This window comes from Sceloporus occidentalis, unplaced genomic scaffold, assembly GCF_023333645.1.
Source record: "Sceloporus occidentalis isolate IW3139 unplaced genomic scaffold, rSceOcc1.0.p SCAF_4, whole genome shotgun sequence".
Lineage (NCBI taxonomy): Eukaryota > Metazoa > Chordata > Lepidosauria > Squamata > Phrynosomatidae > Sceloporus > Sceloporus occidentalis.
The window spans coordinates 11,797,255-11,818,251 of NW_028316984.1; the positions used below are offsets into that span (position 1 = coordinate 11,797,255).

General features: G+C 42.1%; 1 protein-coding gene across 1 annotated transcript in view; it reads right to left on the bottom strand.

The window, feature by feature from the left end:
• Positions 1-20,997, bottom strand: part of LOC149313510 (neuroendocrine convertase 2-like) — a 142,940-nt gene that overhangs the window by 29,030 nt on the left and 92,913 nt on the right. The window contains exons 6-8 of the mRNA XM_089519225.1: positions 15,013-15,089; positions 4,894-4,982; positions 380-555 (exon numbers count right to left, since the gene is read on the bottom strand). Coding sequence (XP_089375351.1) covers positions 380-555; positions 4,894-4,982; positions 15,013-15,089 — 342 coding nt within the window. The remainder of the gene's footprint in view (positions 1-379; positions 556-4,893; positions 4,983-15,012; positions 15,090-20,997) is intronic.

Genomic DNA, 20,997 nt, shown 5'->3' on the forward strand with positions numbered 1-20,997 from the left:
GAGTGAATGTCACAAAAATAGTTTGCATCTTTGAAAATGTTCTTAAAAACCTAATTAAATATCAATCATTGAACAGAAAGAAATGGCAGGAAAATATCAGATGCAAACTGTTGCCAAGTTTGTGAACTTTAAAACAAAAAATGGTAGTTAAGCTTGCTCCTGTAAGTATTAACTTACATTATCGTTCATTACTTTTTCCAACTTTTTATAATTTAATAATATACTAATACAAAAATGCCAATTATTATGTCTAAAATGTTACAAAAACTGTAACAATATGATAATGTAACTCTTTACAGGCAGTTTCTAAACTTATAGCTTGGACGTAACATCTACAAGAAGCACAAATATCACTGACATTATAGAAAAGCACCATTACCTTATTCACTCCATCTGCCATGGCTTGTAAGGTGAGCTCTCTCGGTCCATCCACAGTCTTACCGTTATCAGTGGGGCCCCAGCTAGCACTGTAGATATCTATTACTTGTGGCATGTGGCTGATAGAGGAAGCCTCTATAATGTCAGTCATAAAGGGCTGATCCAGCATTCGAATACCTGTGCATTTAATAAACAGACCGATAGACAATGAACTAAAACAAATGTGCACATATACATGGAAAGTGAAATCTCAACGGGTTCATCTACATCAGCCAGAATACTCTGGGCTGCTCCACTCCTGCCACTGCTGGCAAAAGTTGTTACCTCTGGGGCCAGAAATGAGGTGCTCAGTGTAAATCTCATGGCTGGACACCTTGTTCTGACCTCAGAGGGTATAATCTGCACTAGCAGAAGTGACACCGGCAGGATAACAGGGCATGTGTGTAGACAGCCAACTAGCATCGCTACATCGGGATTTTTCTGCAGAATCTACAACAAAAGAGGAGAGGGTTTTTTTTAATGTCAGTTTAAGAGAAGGATAAGTTGGATTTGATGCAGAACTGACCTCACATCATAGAGACAGTCTGCACTCAAATGAGGGATCTGGCCTTGTGTTGTGTAGACAGGTCTCAGTTTAATTGGCCCATGTAGACATGCCCAACATTAACATCACCTTCCATTCAAGAAAATCTCCAACAGAAAATTCAAATATGTTTTTTTCCCTACACAAAACATGGGTTCATCTAAGATGAAAGTTCACATCACCTTTTTTTTCAATTAAAACAAAATAAGAATAATTATTTCTTATTTTAAAAGTAGGCTCTGCAATTATAGCTGGTTCTGCATTTTTAAACATTTACTTATGTTTGGGCTTTCAATTTTTAACTGCAAAGTGTGTGTGTGTGTGTGTAATATATATGTGTGTGTGTGTGTGTGTGTGTGTGTGTGTGTATATATATATATATATATATATATATATGAGAGAGATATTACAGCACAAGGAAGGAACAGAATCTGGAACACAAGGAAACAATTCCACTGGATAACAGTATGGGAAACAGCCCAGTTTCCTAGCTGTCTACTGGCTAAGAAAACCCTATAAAATTCATGGAGTTTCCATAAGTAGATGGGTGATTTGAAGGCATTTAGTGAGATAACATAAACTTGAGATCAACTGCAGTATACTGCTCTGCTAGGGGAAGTCTGCAGGATTACAGAAATAAATGAATTAGCCTCACCAATGGGGATGGGGAGGATAGAGCTGTGCTCACACATCATTCTAGGAATGCTACAGACTGTTACCTGAGAAGATGCTTGAATAAGAAGGTATTAGATGCTTACTTAGGTGAGCCTGTAAACTTTCCAACTACTTTAGTAACTAGCTGGTTGCAGGAGCCTAAACAGGTTTTTGTAATCAAGGCCAAGACTTTGTACAAAGTCTTTGTGAACTACTCATTTTCTGACAGGTTTCCATTGACCTCATGTTAATAAAAGGGGATTTGAAATGAGCCTTTCAATTTTCTTTCAACAGACTACTGCAGGCCTTCTCCATCACTTTCCTAATTCAGATTTGGAAGGAGGATCATCATGTGCCAATTTCCTGAACCTGACGCACAAGATATCTTCACCTCCCTCTCCTGATTTTAGCTGTCCACTTGAGGGTGCTATTGACTTCAGCAGCAACATTAAATTGCATTAAATTCTGGATGTGTGTGTAAGTACAGCAATTTTCTGACACCTTGGAAAGATCTAATATTGCCCACTCTTCCACCCTTAAATTGGGCAAGGGGAACTGGACATTAGGCAATATTTTCATTCTGTATGAAATTTTCCTGAAGGATTCGTGCCAAGAGGTGGATGCCAATCATGGTAGTTAAATATTTCAGATACAAATGAGAGCAATGGTTGCCAACAATAGCAATGAATTAAACATACGAAAGGGAAGGGAAGGGAAGGCAACAAGAAAAGTACACATAGAAATGGAAAAGCAATTTGCATACTTTTTTTTAAAGAAGAGCTTGGAAAATGACTTTTAAAAAGAATGAAAATAATTGCACAGTGAAGCCATCCATAAGTGAGCAGTGTTAAGATGATGGTCTGGGTCCTATAACACCATTCACCCTACTATTTTTTTAAAAAAATAGTAAAAGTACATTGAGCTTAACCCCATAACCCCCTCCCTATCCCTGTTTAAAACATAGTTCAGTGATCAAACCCCATGCTCATAGTCATTATTCCACAGATTTAAGTGAGATGATGGTGGACCTTGTATAGAATGGTGATCCATAGTATAGTTGATGAATGAGGACCAGATTTCCATAATAAATAAATAATAATAATAAATAAAAAATTTTATTTATATACCGCCCTTCTATTGATCAGGGCGGTGAACAACATAATAAAAACAATACATACAGTATACATATTAAAAACAACTTAAAAACCCCAGTCAGCCATCCATCTTGCCGACAACGTAGGGAGGAAGGCCATCTGGGACTTCACTTGGGGAATGCAGTTCGAAATAGAAGGGTTTTTAAGTCCCTTCTAAACTGAGCCAGGGAGGTAGCCGAGCGGAGCTCTACGGGCAGCGTGTTCCAAAGGGTCGGGGCAACGATGGAGTACGTCCTCCTCGTTGTAGAGGAGAGTTTGGCCCCTGGAACCCTGAGTAATTGCTGCCCAGAAGTTCTGAGGGTGCGGGGCGGAATGTATGGGGAGAGGCGGTCCTTCAGGTATCCTGGGCCCAAGCCATGTAGGGCTTTATAGGTGATCACCAACACCTTGTACTGTGCCCGGAAGCGAATAGGCAGCCAGTGCAGGTCTTTAAGCACAGGTGTAATATGGCTGGTCCTGGAAGTACCAGTGACCAGCCTGGCCGCCATATTCTGTACCAACTGTAGCTTCCGGGTATGATACAAGGGTTGCCCCATGTAGAGCGCATTGCAGAAGTCCAATCTAGAGGTTACCAGAGCGTGTACCACCGTTTCAAGGTCCCTCTGGGCCAGGTATGGGCGCAGCTGGCGAATAAGCCGAAGCTGATAACAGGTGTTCTTGACCGTCGCATTCACCTGAGATGTAAGGTGGACGAATCAAGAAGCACCCCCAGACTGCACACGGAGTCCTTCACAGGAAGCGTGATCCCGTTCAGGACAGGTGGAACCACCGCCATTCCTGGACCAGGGGAACCTATCACTAGTACCTCCTTTTATATTTACCCTTTGTTCAGCTGAGCATGGAAGGTTATTATTATTATTATTATTATTATTATTATTATTATTTTGCTAAAACGCTTCACCAGAGTCTGTCAAACCAACTTCTCATTGATAGACCCTCTACTGACTTCCATGGCCTCCCTATCTCAATTTGGGTAGCACCTAGCATTATAGAAGATAACTACTGATGTTGTAAATCTGTTTTGCCTAAATCTAGATCTGACAGAATTAACAAAGTATCTCACAATAGTATATCTTGCCTAACTGTGTGACTAATCTGAAAAACCGTCTTATTCCAAAGTCAGAGAACTTTTGGATAATAAATCGGCATATGTTATAGAGCCATTTCTCCCCACCACAACCCTGCAGCATGTGTCAGACAAAACATATTGTATTAATATGATACAATTTAACTAGTCAGAAATGCTACCTGTGTTTTTCCTTTGAAATTTCCTTTGATCTTTATGAAGAAGTTGACCAAAAAATGTGCCAAGCTTTATCTGAGACTTTCATTTTAATATTTGACTTCCAAACTCTTTTAGAACCTTTGATTTGCCTAACTATTTATTAATTAATAATGTACAAATAAGCAAAATAAGACCAGCTGAATTATAGGCAGAAGAAACACATTTTTGTTAACATATATTAGGTGGCCTAGGAAGTCCTTCTGATCTAAATATCCAATTGTCTAGGGAAATAATCTGAGATAACTGAAACCAAGATAGAAATGGGCTTGTCCCAATAGAACAGGTCATGGAGTCTTAAAAAATTGCATTTGCCTCCAGACTTTAAGCTGCTGTGGTTTATCAGAATATCTCAAGTTAGGATGTTCAAGAAAGGGACATGGGGTGATGGTGGAGGGGCCAACAAATCTGAATACCCATGCCAGATTCATAATGTTTCTCCAGTAAACAGATTCTGAATTTTTATTTTGTGCTTATGCATAGGCTGGTAGAAAATATATGAATCCAAAGAAAAACGTTAAAAGTTTCCTTCCAACTTTACTCAAGTAGAACTATAACTATTTCTCATGAATTTTGATAACTGGGCTAGTTGTATCACCTTATAATAGGTAAGAAGATGAGGAATACTGAGACTTGTATGAAGGGCCATATTTAATATTGTTGGTAAATCTAATTTCTTTCCCACCACCAATAAACATTGTCATCCTACTACAATGTTGTGAAGTCATATATTACAGACAATGTCATATATCAGTCATATATCATGAAGCATATGGTATTATACAAAATAGCAATTCTGCTGCTGAAGGAAGCCAAATGTTGTTCTCTAATGCATGTCCTACCTGCCACCTTGGAATTATATGCCACTCCAACTCCACAAATGTTGTTGTTTGCTGCAGCAGATACTTCACCAGCACATCTGGTTCCATGACTATGGAGGAAGACAGAGGAACATCAAGAGTGGGATTAGTAAGAAAGGGGGGGGGGACTACCCATCATGTCTGACTGTGGTACTGGGCTCCATTTCTTGAACAGCAACTTTCCCCCTTCCCTCCACCGCCACAGAGCAAACTTATCTTAAAACAGAGAAACAATTTTTCAGAAGCAAATTGTCATAGAGCATGGATGGCTTGGTATCAAAAAAAATCTAGCAACATTGCAGAGAGAGAGAGAGAGAGAGAGAGAGAGAGAGAGAGAGAGAGAGAGAATATTGTTCATTGAAAACCAGTTCTAAAATCTCACTAGGCATGCCCAAGAACTCAGACATGCTAAAGTGTGCTCTCTGCATCCTGTCCACAGTCAAGTACAGGAACGTAAGAGCGCACATGGATCATTGTGGAGTGTATCTATCACAGTAGAAGAGACAGGAATGGCTTTATTCATACATAGAAATTCATGTAGAACAGGGGTAGGCAACCTGCGGCCCGCGGGCCGGATGTGGCCCGGCGAGGCCTTGGGACCGGCCCCAGCCCAGTCCTGCCGCCGATTGCCGCCGGGGCCTTTGGCCTCTCGCGCGCAGGGGCAATTGTCTATAGAAGCCTGCATTTATGTTAACATTTTTTAAAAAATCAGCAATTTTTTTCGCGTGCCCTCCACTTTTTTAAAAAAAGTGTCCACCATTTGAAAATTTTGTCCTGCATTTGTCCCGGTTTATTTATTTATTTAATTTATTTTTAAAATCGTTTAATTATTTATTTTTTGGCTTCGGCCCCCCAGTTGTCTGAGGGACAGCAACCAGGCCCCTGGCTCAAAAAGGCTGCCTACCCCTGATGTAGAACATGTAGAACAAATCGAGGAATGCACTGCACTACAGAAGATGTCTTAGGAGAACAATTCACTTTTTTAAAAGTATGCTTATTCGTTTTACATTTATACTTCTTAATTAAAACAAATGAACAGATTTTAACATGGCTGCAAACCTATTGTGGGAATGTGCCATGTGTGTGTGTGTGTGTGTGTGTGTGTGTGTGCAAACATTGGCACAGAGGCATTTGTCAATGGCTTGCCAATTTCTCTATCTCTTCTCCATTTACTTTGAGGTGGCAGCAAGAGTCCCAGCTTTGTAAATCAGAAAGCACTGCTGTTGGCACCCACCATTTACATCTCTGCAATGTTTCTGGGCCCCAGAACAGCATTTTTCCCAGAACTCAATCATCAGGGCCACACCAAATCTCCCACAGCCCTTGTGTGTCTCTTGAGCCTAAGTATTAAGACTTTTCTTCCATTAATCATAGAATCATAGAATCATAGAATCGTAGAGTTGGAAGAGACCACTAGGGCCATCCAGTCCAACCCCCTGCCATGCAGGAAATCCAAATCAAAGCATCCCTGACAGATGGCCATCCAGCCTCTGTTTAAAGACCTCCAAGGAAGGAGACTCTATCACCTTCCGAGGAAGTGCATTCCACTGCCGAACAGCCCTTACTGTCAGGACGTTCCTCCTAATGTTCAGGTGGAATCTCTTTTCCTGTAGCTTGCATCCATTGTTCCGGGTCCTGTTCTCTGGAGCAGCAGAAAACAAGCTTGCTCCCTCCTCAATATGACATCCTTTCAAATATTTAAACAGGGCTATCATATCACCTCTTAACCTTCTTTTCTCCAGGCTAAACATCCCCAGCTCCCTAAGTCGTTCCTCATAGGGCATGGTCTCCAGACCCTTCACCATTTTTGTCGCCCTCCTTTGGACACACTCCAGTTTCTCAATGTCCTTTTTGAATTGTGGCGCCCAGAACTGGACACAATATTCTAGGTGGGGCCTGACCAAAGCAGAATACAGTGGCACTATTACTTCTCTTGATCTAGACACTATACTTCTATTGATGCAGCCTAAAATAGCATTGGCCTTTTTAGCTGCCGCATCACACTGTTCACTCATGTTCAACTTGTGGTCTACTTGGACTCCTAGATCCCTTTCACACGTAGTTTCATTCAGCCAGGTGTCACCCATCCTATATCTGTGCATTTTATTTTTCCGCCCTAAGTGCAATACCTTACATTTCTCTGTGTTGAATTTCATTTTGTTAGCTTTGGCCCAGCTTTCTAGTCTATTCAGGTCATTTTGAATCTTGATCCTGTCCTCTGGGGTATTAGCTATTCCCCCTAATTTGGTGTCATCTGCAAATTTGATAAGTATGCTCCCAATTCTGTCATCCAGGTCATTGATAAAGATGTTGAATAGCACTGGGCCCAGGACAGAGCCCTGTGGGACCCCACTGGTCACTTCTCTCCAGGATGAAAAGGAGCCATTGTTGAGTACCCTTTGGGTTCGGCCGGTCAACCAATTAGAGATCCATTTAACAGTTCCTTTGTCTAGCCCACATTTTACAAGCTTGTTTGCAAGAATGTCATGGGAAACCTTGTCAAAGGCCTTACTGAAATCAAGATATACTATATCCACAGCATTCCCTTCATCTACCAAGCTGGTAATTTTGTCAAAGAAAGAGATTAGATTTGTCTGGCATGACTTGTTTCTCTGAAACCCATGTTGACTTTTTGTGATTATGGCATTGCCTTCTAGATGTTCACAGACTCTCTGTTTAATGATCTGCTCCAGAATCTTTCCTAGAACTGATGTCAGACTAACTGGACGATAATTGTTGGGATCCTCTTTTTTCCCCTTTTTGAAGATGGGGACAACGTTTGCCCTCCTCCAGTCTGCTGGGATCTCTCCTGTTCTCCAGGAGTTTTCAAATATGATTGCCAATGGCTCCGATATTACTTTTGCCAGTTCTTTTAATACCCTTGGATGGAGTTCATCTGGTCCCGGAGACTTAAATTCATTTAGATTAACAAGGTGTTCCTCTACTATCTCTTTACTTATTCTGTGCTGAAATTCCCCTATTCTGTCCTCTGCTCCATTATCCTCAGGTTGAGCACCCTTTGCCTTTTCTGAGAAGACTGAGGCAAAGAAGGTGTTGAGTAATTCTGCCTTTTCTCTATCTCCTGTTAGCATTTTGCCATCTTCTCCACGCAGTGGCCCTACCGTTTCCTTCTTCTTCCTCTTGCTGCGGACATATCCAAAAAAGCCCTTTCTACCTCTCTAGCAAGCCTGAGTTCATTCTGTGCTTTAGCTTTTCTGACTTTACCCCTACACATGCCTGCTATTTCTTTGAATTCCTTTTTCGTGATTTCCCCCTTTTTCCATTTCTTATACATGTTCCGTTTCAAACTTAGCTCGGTTGAAAGTTCCTTAGTCATCCATCCTGGTTTCTTGAGACACCTCCCGTTTTTCTTTCTCACTGGAACTGTTTGAAATTGTGCCTTCAGTATCTCCCTTTTGAGAAAGTCCCATCCGTCCTGAACTCCTTTATCTTTTAGTATTTCTGACCATGGAATCGCCCTCAGTACTTCTCTAAGTTTACTGAAATCCGCTCTCCTAAAGTCTAGGATGCGTGTCTGACTCTGCCTGGCTTCTCCTCTCCATTGTATAACAAACTCCAGGAGAACATGGTCGCTTCCACCTAAGGATCCCACCACTTGCACCCCATTAACCAAGTCATCCTTGTTGGTTAGGATCAGATCTAAAATAGCTGACCCCCTTGTTGCCTCTTTCACCTTTTGGACCATGAAATTGTCTTCCAGGCAAGTGAGGAATTTGCTAGACCTTGAGGATTTTGCTGAGTTTGACTTCCAGCAAATATCAGTATAGTTGAAGTCGCCCATCACTACTACATCTCTCTTTTCTGACTGTGTGGTCATCTGTTCTAGAAAGATATCATCCAATTCCTCAGTCTGACTTGGGGGTCTGTAGTAGACTCCCACCGTAACACCCTTGTTGTTTCCCTCCCCTTTGATTCTTATCCAGATGCTCTCCACCTGGCTTCCATGATTGATGTCCAGGATCTCTTCACTGGTGTAAATATCTCTGACATATAGTGCTATTCCTCCTCCTTTCCTGTTTGGCCTATTTCTCTTAATAAGGTTATACCCCTCTATTTCCACATTCCAATCATGAGACTCATCCCACCAGGTTTCAGTGATGCCTATTATATCATATTTGCTTTGTTGTACTAGGAGTTCGAGTTCATCTTGCTTATTTCCCATGCTCTGTGCATTAGTGTAGAGACATCGCAGACCATGGTTCCCTTTTACTTGCTGCCTGTGCAAGTTTTTTTGCCTCCCACTGCTGGGTCCTTGCACTGTTTGCCTTGTTTCCTCTGTGTCAGTTTGACTATTTTCGCCATCCCTTTCACCTTCCTTAATATTGTCTCCCTTCCCCTCGGAACTCAGTTTAAAGCTCTCCTGATCAAGTTCTTGAGACTGTTGGCAAAAACATTTCTTCCAACTGGCGTGAGATGCAACCCGTCTGTTGCAAGAAGTCCCTCCTCATGGAACCGCAGCCCATGATCGAAGAATCCAAATCCTTCTCGGCGGCACCATCTGCGAAGCCAGTTGTTCACATCTGCTATTTTCCTCTCCCTTCCTGGACCATGCCCTTCAACTGGCAGAAGAGACGAGATGACAACCTGTACATCCATTCCTTTCAGCTTCCTACCAAGCGCCTCGTAATCCCTTTTGATGTTCTGAATGCTGTGTCTTGCAGTATCATTAGTTCCCACGTGGACCAAAAGGAAGGGGTATTGGTCAGTAGGCTTGACCAGTCTTGTCAGCCTCTCTGTCACATCACGGATCTTTGCACCTGGAAGACAACACACCTCTCGAGACATCTTGTCAGGCCTACAAATCACTGCTTCTGTACCCCTCAGCAAGGAGTCCCCCACTACGACCACACGCCTCCTCCGAGGCTTAGCAGCGACTGTTCCCTCGGGTGGGACTCTTAGGCTCCTCTGCTCTGTCCCAGAAGTCTGTCCATGCTGCTCTTCTTCATCCTCCTTGATAAGGGAAAGAGCTTCGAATCGATTCTCTAGCTGCAAGCTCCCCGAACAATTCCTTCTTGGCTTACTTCTCTTTGTGACATTCCTCCAGCTGTCTGCCTCCTCTGTTTGGCAAGTGACCTCTTCCACCCTAGCATCTTCCTCTGCGTGGTACTCATCCAAGATGGTTAGTTTTATTGAGTCCAGGAAATCCTCTTGTTCCCTAATATGCTGAAGTGTAGCTACTCTGGACTCCAGCTGCTGCACTTTCTCCTCCAAGAGTGCTACCAGCTTGCACTTGGTGCATGTGAAGTTCTCCACTTCTGTAGGCAAGAAGAGAAACATCCCACAAGAGTTGCAGGTGACTGCGGCAGATCCCTCGTTGTCCATACTGCAAAGTCTTTAGTAATAAATATAACAGTCAATCTATTGGGAATACTTCTTTAAAGGTAAGTACTGGCTGCTATCTTACACTTAAAGGGAAGGTTCTGTTTCAATATCTGATTCTAACCTGATGCCACTTGAGCAGAGTTGTTGAGTTAAAGAAAATGAAAATTCGGCGCGCGGCTCTGGAAGTTGGTATACAAAGCTAGTCTGCTAGCTCCGCCCCCCTGTGACTCACAGATGTGACTCACAGAAGCTCCGCCCCTTCAGCAACAAGCACACGGTCTCGAGCACACGGTCTCAAAATGGCTGCCAAGCAGCTCCTCTCCTTCTCCTCTCTCTGGCCGGACTGTTCTGGAAGGCTCTGGAAGTTGGTATACAAAGCTAGTCTGCTAGCTCCGCCCCCTTGTGACTCACAGATGTGACTCACAGAAGCTCCGCCCCTTCAGCAACGAGCACACGGTCTCGAGCACACGGTCTCAAAATGGCTGCCAAGCAGCTCCTCTCCTTCTCCTCTCTCTGGCCGGACTAATGACTGGCATTAGTTTCAAATTCTGCAGAATATCCATGCTGTGATTTTGAATTTCACATCCTACTAAATTTCACACCCCAGATTCACATCCCACTAACATGGAAGCCATGAGTTGCCAATTACCAAGGTATTATATGCCTGAGAATTTTACTGAAGAGTGGCTTAGAAATATTTGCAATGAAACAAAAATGTAACAGACAGTAGGTTGGCATTTTGCAGTTTTCCTTGATCTTGCTGCCCATATATATATATATATATATATATATATATGGTGACAAAGTACAGAGAGGGTGCTTGAAACTCACCTTAGTCCTTTGAAAACAGTACATCTGCATTTAACTTATTCTTTTTTAAACAAATGAAAAGTGGGCTAGCTTATTTCAGTTTGCCTGTTTTGTTGTGTGTTACTTTGCTCTGTTTTTTTTAAATTAAATGTATCTTTTTCTTCATCTTTCAAAGGAGTATGGGAGCAAGGACAAGAGCAACATTTTTATTATTACTTTGCTTTGAAAGAGAAATTTCCCTGTAAAGCTGTGTACTCTGCTGATGATTATTAAGCACATGGTAAGAGATGCTCTTACGTTGCTAGGCACATGTGATCCAATATCTGTGGCTTGTGTGTTGGCTGTAAGATATGTTATACCATTCAATATTTTCCTAAATAATAATAATAATAATAATAATAATAATAATAATAATAATAACAACAACAACAATAATACTTTCCTAAATTGAAGCCCAAAAGGCCACAGGTATTGGAGCAGACCACTCCATTTCCTCCCCTCCCCTTCCCACAGGAGCAAATATTGGAACCCACAGATCCATTTCCCCCTCTCCCACATGCATCTATTGGAAAGAAAATATTGTGTATATTCAGTTCTATAGGATGGCTCAAATAACGTGTGTGTAGGGCAGAAAAAAATATTGGGAGGGACAGAAAAGAGAAAGTTACCTAGATTTACTCACCCATAACTGTTTCATATTCATGATCACTACTTAAGTCATGATTATGAAACTTTTGCCATGAATATAACTCTCCCTCCCACCTAATTCACCAGGCCTCAGCGGAATGGCAAAGAGATCCATTCTGCCCTTGATTAGAGCATGGGTGAATGAGGTTTCCATCAGGTTTAGGGGAGTCAAGCCAGGAGAGGTTACTCAGTTATACACACTTAACCAAGGAGCTTATCGCTTGGCATTTTAAATCAGCTCCAGCCTCCCGGGGTGCAGCTAGGATGGGGATTGTTGCATACTAAATCCCTACCAAATCACCAGCTGCCATTAGCCGGGTCCCAGCCACGCTCTGTCAGTGCTTTTTACAAGTCAGAAAACTTTCTGACTTCTAAAAAGTGCTGGTGGAACATGACTTGGACCTGAGCTAATAGAGGCCGGTGATTTGGTGGGGATTTAGTGTGCGATAATCCCTGCTTCCATCCTGCATCCCAGCTGCAGCCCAGGAGGTTGGTGCTGATTCAAAATGCCAAGCGATAAGCTCCTATGTAGGTGATACAGAAAACTGGCCAATGTTTACTAAATGAAGGATCAGAATTTTATCAGCAAAAAGATGTTGAGAACCAGATCCTTGCAATCCTAATTCTTGTTCTCCAGTTAATTGCCATATATTAATTAAATGTCAAGTATCCCTTCATCACCAGATGCAGATCTGAAAGCCTTTATAATAATCTTCATTTGGGGAGAAATGGCAGAACTATGAGTGCTATCCCACTTTCAGGCTTCTCAAGAGACCTGTGGATCCAAAGCTACAAATGAAGTCCATTTCCCTCTTAAAGGCCATTTAAACAGGACATCTCAGAATGCACTGGGAATGAGCAGTGCTGGGAAACATGGTATCTCTCAAATCTCTTTCAAAGAGCCAAACTGACTGCAAAACAGTGATCAAATCTTCCATCTCATTACATTTCATTCAAATGAGTGTCTTCCCCTCCATTGATCATGCTATTTTCCTGGAACAAACCTGCAATACTATGGATGACATTTCAGACAAAGCTGCCCTTTCAATTCCCACTCTCGGCCATGAAAGGAGAAAAAGGAAAGACTGAGGAACAAGGATTACAGTGGTTGTGGATCATCCTCTTCTAGTGGCTCTGTTCAGTGGCCTCCCTGGTGCGGTGCAGTGGTGCTTCTTGCTCCTGGGCCACTGGCCCCTATGTTCCTTCAGAGCTCTCCATCTCTGTTCCACAGTACATTTCTGTAAACCTGGGTGCTCTGAGAAAATGCTCTTGTACTTCTGCTTTATCAGGACATTCAAAAGATATTTGATAATAAGTGCTTGTTTTATCATTGCAACCACACCTTTGCCACTTTAAGAGCCTGAAAACATGAGAGCCTACTTGGATTAGGAGAGGAGTTGGTTGCCTCAAGGAATCAGTTGTCTTTCCACATGCAATTCAATCTAGCCATCATGATAACTTTACACAGTAGATGGAAAGTTCTACCAACCTCTCCAAAGACAGCCTGTGTAGGTTCTGTGTTTCTCTGCTTCCCACAGATTACTTTTTTAGATTACAACACTCAAAATCCCCACTGGCTAGGAGATTTTGGGGGATGCAGCCCAAACAGTAACTTTTCAAACCTTTTCAGTGTCCCCATTAGTTTTCTTTCTCTACTAACACAAGTCTCCATCCCCACACTGATCCAGATCAGGACTACCACAGAGACCAGTTGTTTAATTGAATTATTTACAATTTGAAAATATTTGTGCAATTGCTACATTTAGTATCACATTAATTTTGCCCACAGCATCTGCAAAGTGCTAATCTCCTCTAAGGACTGTACAGAAAAGAAACTGACTTCATTGCAGTGGTGTTACTAGGGATGGAAAAATATAGTGGTTTTTTTTTTTAAATGATCACAAATATGTTTCTTAAGTAGTGGCAAATCCTGTTGAGAAGAGTCCTGGACTGACACAAATCTTCACAATGTGGGATTTACTCTGCACAAAATTCACACTTGACTTTTGTGTGCAGAAAACAACATTTTGTTTCCTGCACAGAAAATGCTATTCTCTGCCCCCTCTCCCCCGGCAAAAAAAGCCTTGCCTTGAAGGGTGGCACCACAAGAATAACAGGAGCCAAATGTGGAAGAAAGGCCACAACTTTTTTAAGCAAACCAGCAACCAAAGTAGGGTTGGCCCAAAGCATGAGGTCTGGATCTGGAGCATCGTACAACCTGCTGTTGTATGATGAGGGAACATGTCAGTGAACAGCAAGGCATCGGGATGAGCTAGGGGCTAAGGGAACGCCATCTCTTCATCCATGCAACCGGCTGATTGCATGTATCCTAAAGCCCCTAGTCACCAGGAGGCGCTGTCACGCTATGGCCCCCGCAATGGCCACAACGCATGCCCTCAGCACTCCAGTGTCCTGCAGGGACTCCCGATCCATTGCTACACAACACGTGTTGACCCACCAGATCCAGGACCTATGCTGCTGCCCCCAAGTTGTGACATGAAGAGCCACGCACCCTAGGGAGGGAGGGTGGGAGAGCCGAGCAGCAATGGTGCTGAGCGCATGTGCCACGTGGCCTTAAATAGGCCAGAAGGCAGGCAGGGCCAGGGAGGGAGTCGGCCCACCCCCAGGGCAGCCAGCTAATCGGTCGCCCTGGAGGACCAGGGAGACATTGAAAGGGACTCTTCGCCTCCCAGAACGTCCCTCTGTAGGCAGAAGTCCCTCCTCGCCCCCCCCCCGACCAGTCAATAGCCAGCCAGCACACCCCAGCAAGGCATGCTGGGGCACGCAGCACCGTCGGGTGCTTTGTGGCATCTGGCCCCCGGCAAAGTTGGGCAGCCGCCTTTGTGGGAAGTCTGCACAGAATAAGTCCTGAAGTACAAATGGTTTTTCATGCAGCTCCAAGAAAAAATTGCTAGAATTACTTATTGCTTTGAGAATGAATCTAACAAGGAATTGTATGACTATGTTGGCTGTGTGTGTGTATTAAAGTCATGGGAGTTGGACTAACAAGGAAATGGCCCTTCCTCCTGTTATTCTGAGGGCTGCTGCTAAATGAACCTTAAGCAGAGTGACAGATAATGCCCTCAATCCTGACAATCAAAAGGTCCCAGCATTTTAACTCCATGCATACACACTCCACTATTCTGCTGTCTCTGCAACAGAAGACATGCTGTTCCATATTGATAAAATTCTGGATAGAGTATGGAGCTAGGCAGTCACTGCAAATTCCTGACAAGAAGCATGGCTGGATATCCTCCTTACCTGTTAAACCAATCATCTGTATAGCGGGGGTATGGAAATGGGTCATTACTGCTGAAATCATAGCTGGCTTGTGCATTCTGGAAAACACAAACATGAAAAAATTAATACTGATGGAGGCATGTACTCAGGAAGTTTCAATGCATCAAGTCTAGAAAAGTATACTTGCCATGTTTGCTTCAATATGATGTAGCACTTGTGAGATTTTCTGTAAGAACCAGGTCACAGAGGAAGTGAAAACGCAATGGCTGCAGGGGACACTAATGGAAACTAGCTGCAAGCATACGGAGTCCTTTCAGAATATTGGTATACCTGTGGCCCCAGCAGAGGCCATGTTTACAGTTGTCCCAATTATTCCTATAGGAGTAGGATTAATCCCCAAAGCCATAAGAATAAAACGACTGATTTCTAATTAAGTGTAGGCTGAAACATCAAATGACAATTCACACTTCTTTCTCACTTGGAACAAGAAGCTATGGAAGACTGACATGAAAGTATTGTGAATGTTGTTTCGTTGCTTGCAGGGTTTTCTTTACCTTCTTTTGAAATACTAGCTTCAAATGGAACAGCAACCAGAGCAGCTTCCTTGTGGCATCTGGTGGCTCTATTGCCAACATGGGGCACTGAATCCATGCCAGGTAGTAAGCTAGACTCTAAAATAGATACCAAAGATCACAAACCCTATCTAGATTGCTCATGCATGGTGTTTGCAAGCTCTGGTTTAGGTATGTAGTGCTGGTGGGAGTGAGAAATGGGTGTGGTTAATCCTTGTTCTATCCTCTGCCCCCCGATCTGGCTTTCAGGCCTTGCATCTGTAAGATGCACAATTCAATGGAACTCTCCCCCCACCCGCTTTTGTTACTTTTTCAGCACAAACTGCAATCATGTCATGTTTTATCTGGGTCAAGACTGCAAAGAAGAGCAGATTGCTATTCTACTCATGCTAGACGCTGAATCTACTATGTATAAGTCTAGAAATTAGGTCAGAAAATTTACCCAAACAACCTGAGTCAACTTATCCATGGGTCAATGTAAGTACTGTATCTTAATTCATATTTTAAAAAAGGAATGATCCCCTGGTGAAAGGCAAGAATATAATCTGTCCTGAAAGTCCTCCCACTCCACTTTCTCATCCATCCATCCTTAAGAATGAGCACAAACAGTTATGCCTGCTGGAATTTTTAAAGTTCTTTGACATTGTTTTCTTTTCTTTAAACCCTTTGCTGTATGCCCCTATGCTTTACTCACAACTTAACCATGGGTCTTATCAAAATCCATAATTTTGGCCCCAAAACTTGCCCTCGACTCATACACGAGGTCGACTTATAGTTGAGTATGTATGGTAGTTGTGTGTTTGCCTGATCGTGCAGTCCTATCCTTGCTTTTTATCCTTACTTTTCATAGACCGTCATTTGTTTATACTCTCCAATCTGCCTGTACATGAACCTATGTTGTGTTTTAAACTGGAATTTTGTAATCGTGCTGGCCAATTGGCCGTAATAAAGTTATTATTATTATTTACAGTAGTTTCCACTCAGCATGCAAGGTTTTGAGAAGGCAGTTCTTACTGTGTTCCATTCAACATGGATTCTGGTGGGAGAAAATGTGGTTTAACTTATTCGTCCAAGACTCTAGCTTAGTGGCAGAGCACACACTTTGTAAGCAAAAGGACTCAGGTTCAATTGTTTGCATCTCTAATTAAAAAGGTTGGCATGGATATCTTTGTCTATGGTTGCCAGAGTGAAAAAGAGAAGGCTCCTCTCCCGTTAATGGTTGTACAGAGGCAGGGATTTCCTTGTTGTGTGGTAAGCAACACCTGCTGAAATTCTCTCTTCTACACAAACATTAAAGGAAGTGGAGCCCTCTCCAGCCCTCAACCTGGTTATCCCAGAGAACTTCTGTAAATCGTTACCCATAGCACCGGACAAGATGTATAAATAATTAGCCAAGATTGGAGAGAAGGGTGGGTTGTTTTTTTTTGTACTATGTGTCCAGCAGCTGTCTAGGGGATGCTGGGAGTTGTGGTCCAAAATGTCCCTCCCCTACAAGCTTTGTTTTGTATCGCTTCCTGAAGTCAGCATTATTCTGCTGTATGTATGGAGTGCAAAACAGAGCAGCTGCCTTTCAGATATACTGCTACTCAACTTTGCCTGGGGCAGGGGAAATGCTGATGTTTCATTTCCCCTTGCAGTGCTCTTGAAAACTAAGCTTGTCAAAGACAACTAAACCTTTCTCTAATATTATTAAAATATACCACAGTGTCCACTGCTCTTCCACCATAGCTCTAATGAACATAGTCAACAAAGTAAACAAATGACCAAATGTGAGTAATTAAATTTATACATTGGATTTCGCTAGCTAATGAATATGGAATTAAAAGAAGCCCATGCATTATTCATTGCAGTGATTTTGAAGAGGCTAGAGGAAATTAAATCCATCCTTAATTCACAGAAATCTCATTTTCTAATAAATAACAGGTTTTATTTTGCTGAAGGCCAAACTCTTGTCTGACACAAAAGTTTCTTCAACAGATCTTCAAGGGTACCTATTTTAAGATATGCTGTGCCTGTTTTTTTTCATCCCAAGGGCCTTTGCGACTCTTTAGGTAGGTGTATCTGAAAGCTAGTAAAATTTTCCTTTTTAAGACATTATCTATGATATCGCTATAGCTGACAGTGATGCTCATAAGTCACGTTAGACACTGAGTTCATAATCATAACTTGTCCTACACCTTTCTTTGGGTGGTAATGTGTGCCACTTAAGTTACTTCTTAGCATCTTACTAGGGGGCTATCTGTAGATATCAAATGTGTATCACTTCACTTCCCCAGAAATGATAAGCCAGCCCTGCTTATCCTACTTGCCCTACAGAATAAATTCCTTGGTCACTGCTCCAAAGTTCAACTCTGAATGCTTGACTGCTCCCTAAGTTCAATTGGCAGAACATTGCATTATCCTGTGAAGATAACTTCACCATATAACATATCCAGGGGTAGTGCATTGGCCATGTAGGAAAGTACAGTGACATCCAAAATCCATAAAACAGTGATACGTAATACACATGCACAACATGTATATAGCATGTTTTGGTTGTCTTGATAAAGGTATCACTGTTTTGTGGATTTTGGATGTTATTGTAATTTTGCTATATGGCCAACATGGCTACCCCTGGATATTTTTTGTCGATGTCAAGATACCTCATTTTAGTCACAACAGGAGGATCCTAAAGAAGCAGCCAACAAACTTGGACTTTATTATTTCAGGTTTCTATCTCCAACAATGATAAAATATTTTTAAAAAAAGGTGGGACCACACTGGCAGATTTTACTGTAACACCACCTATAACTTTTCCTGAAGCAAAAGCATGGAGGCTTCCTGAGAAATTTCGTGCTCCCTGCCTAACAAAAGAGCTTGTAGCCTCACAAAGGATTTGAGACAAACTGGATCCCAAAGGCAGTAGCTTTTTGTCCTGATAATGGAATTCAAATGTTATTTCCTGGACTTTAAGAATCTTCCAGTACCCACATGGCCAGAAGGAGAAGGGGATTAATACCTTCCATACCCTTTGCATTCAGGGAAACAACCACAACAAAAATCTCTTCCCCCCCCCCCCCCTTTCTCTTGTATGATTTTTAACATGCTTACCTGATGAAGCAGCCAGTGGAGCTTCAAAAGTTTGCAATGTATATTGTGCATTTTGGCTGGCCTGATAAATGTATTACTGTTTTGTAGATTTCGGATGCAATTGTACTTTGCTATATAAAGTAGGGCTGATAATACTGAAAACAACACTAACCTTTCTCAAACAATGTTATCTATTGCCAAAAATTATCAATTACAATATTTTATTCATATACCTGTTTCTAAAGTGGGGTGTCCCAGGCCTGCAGGGTTTAGGAAACCATCTACTGATGTCCGAGGTCATCTATCTTGCACAGAAATATTAGTGCCGTTGGAAGAGTCCTAGCATTCAACCCATACTACCCAAACAACCTAAGGCAAAACACTGTTGGCTGTACCCCACCCCAGGACCCACTTGCCCTCTCTCCCAAAAGAGCCCAGAACACCTTTGTCCTTTTAAGAAACACAGCATGCAGCAGAAGGTATCTCAAACTAAACACTACAAACACATCATAGTAGCAGCTACATCATAGTAGCAGCTGTGAATGGGAAGCTCTAGAGGAAGAGTACAACAAGATCTATTGCATTTTAACTTTATGGCAATTTATGACTTCCAGATATTGCTAGACTATAACTCAAAGCACCCTTACACAGCACAACCAGAGGTAAAGAATCACGGGAGCTGCAGTCCAAGGACATCTAGAGGGCCACAAGATGCCTACTCCTGATGTATGGTTTAACTCAGTGTGTTTCCATCATTTTTAGAACCACGTATGAGAAATTAGAAGCACAGATCACAGAAGTTAACAAGACTTAGAACAGTTGATTACTGGTTATTTTACAAAAACACTCCAAAACATGGGAGGGGGCAGGGGTTTTGAGCTTAAATACAAAAGCCAACCACTAACCTTTGATTTTTAATGTGGCCCTAAATAGTCTTGATAAGTGGCTTTCTAAAATAGAAATGAGAGTCCCATGCAAAAATTAAGGGGTTTATTGTTAAGTACTCTCCATGTGACCAGCACTTAGATACTCTAATCACAAAATGTTCCTTCTGTTGATTTCTTTGCAAGTTTACAGCATTTTGTTATGCAGGTTCATTGCATTTCCTGAAAAAAGGTTTGGTTTGCCCAACCACACAGCTGCTAAAATGAATACATTGTACATTTATTTATGCCTTTGCCTTGTCCTGAGAGCTCAGACTTGCTAGTGGTCTTCCCATAGACACCTAGATGGCCATGGTATAAAAAAATGTTCAACTATATAGTCCTTCAATCTAATCCAGCATGGCTCTTCTTATGTTCTTAACTGAGTTTTCCAGCCTCAGTTATAACATTGGACCCCTTCTCATTCTCTGTGATCCCTACCACATCATCAAAGGAAACCCATTAAACCAATGAAAAACACAGGTAAGCATTCCAAGAAGAGCAATGACATTCTCTAGAACCTTTCATTTAACATTATTTACTCTTCTCCAAGAGCACATTTTCATTTATATTTCCTCAACAAGATGTTCTCAGCAAAACTAATAGGTCTGATCATAGCCAACATTTCAACAGCAATTTACTGGATGTGTAAATTGATGGGATCCCTGCTATCATTAGCTGAGTCAATGAAAGCTCCAGAATTACATTAATCAGATACAATGGTTACTGCAACAGATTCAAGCACCATTCAGTTCCTCTCTTGAAGGCAAAGAAAACTCATCTGTCATTCAAATAAGAAATGAGCAGACACCACAAAAGAAACGATGTCCTTGCCACATTTGCAGCCTACCCTTTCAAGGAGGTTAACGCTGGGTGAGCACGTGAATCCAAGATTAACCAGTGAGACTCATGGGTTAAAGTAGATTTGAACCTTAGTCTATGTTCCTGGCTATATTTCCACACTGAAGTTTATACTACTGACCTGTAAAAATCATATGTGTCATATGTCAGTTCTATTAATGTCAATGCAGTTAGTGTTTTCCCTAATGGAAGAATGTCATATCATATCTATTTTAATAAGGAATTCTGTCTCTCTTAATGATTGACCCCCGATCAATGGGAGACTGTGGTGACTGGATGCCATGGTCCCAAGACCAGCTGCTACCATGGTCCAGAATGGACTGCCAGCAAGAAGCAGTTTTCCCCCACTCTTTTTGTGACTTGCTTTGGGCTGCATTAGCCTGCCTCGGTGTGTGTTCCAGGTGATCCGGAGATGAGCATCATTTGCATGCCATGTGACCAGATCGGCCTAAAGGCAGCACTTTTTGATGTGAAGTCAAAGGCTTTCATGGCTGGCGTCCATAGTTTTTTGTGGGTTTTTCGGACAATGTGGCCATGTTCTAGCAGAGTTTCTTCACAGATGTTTCACCAATATCTGTGGA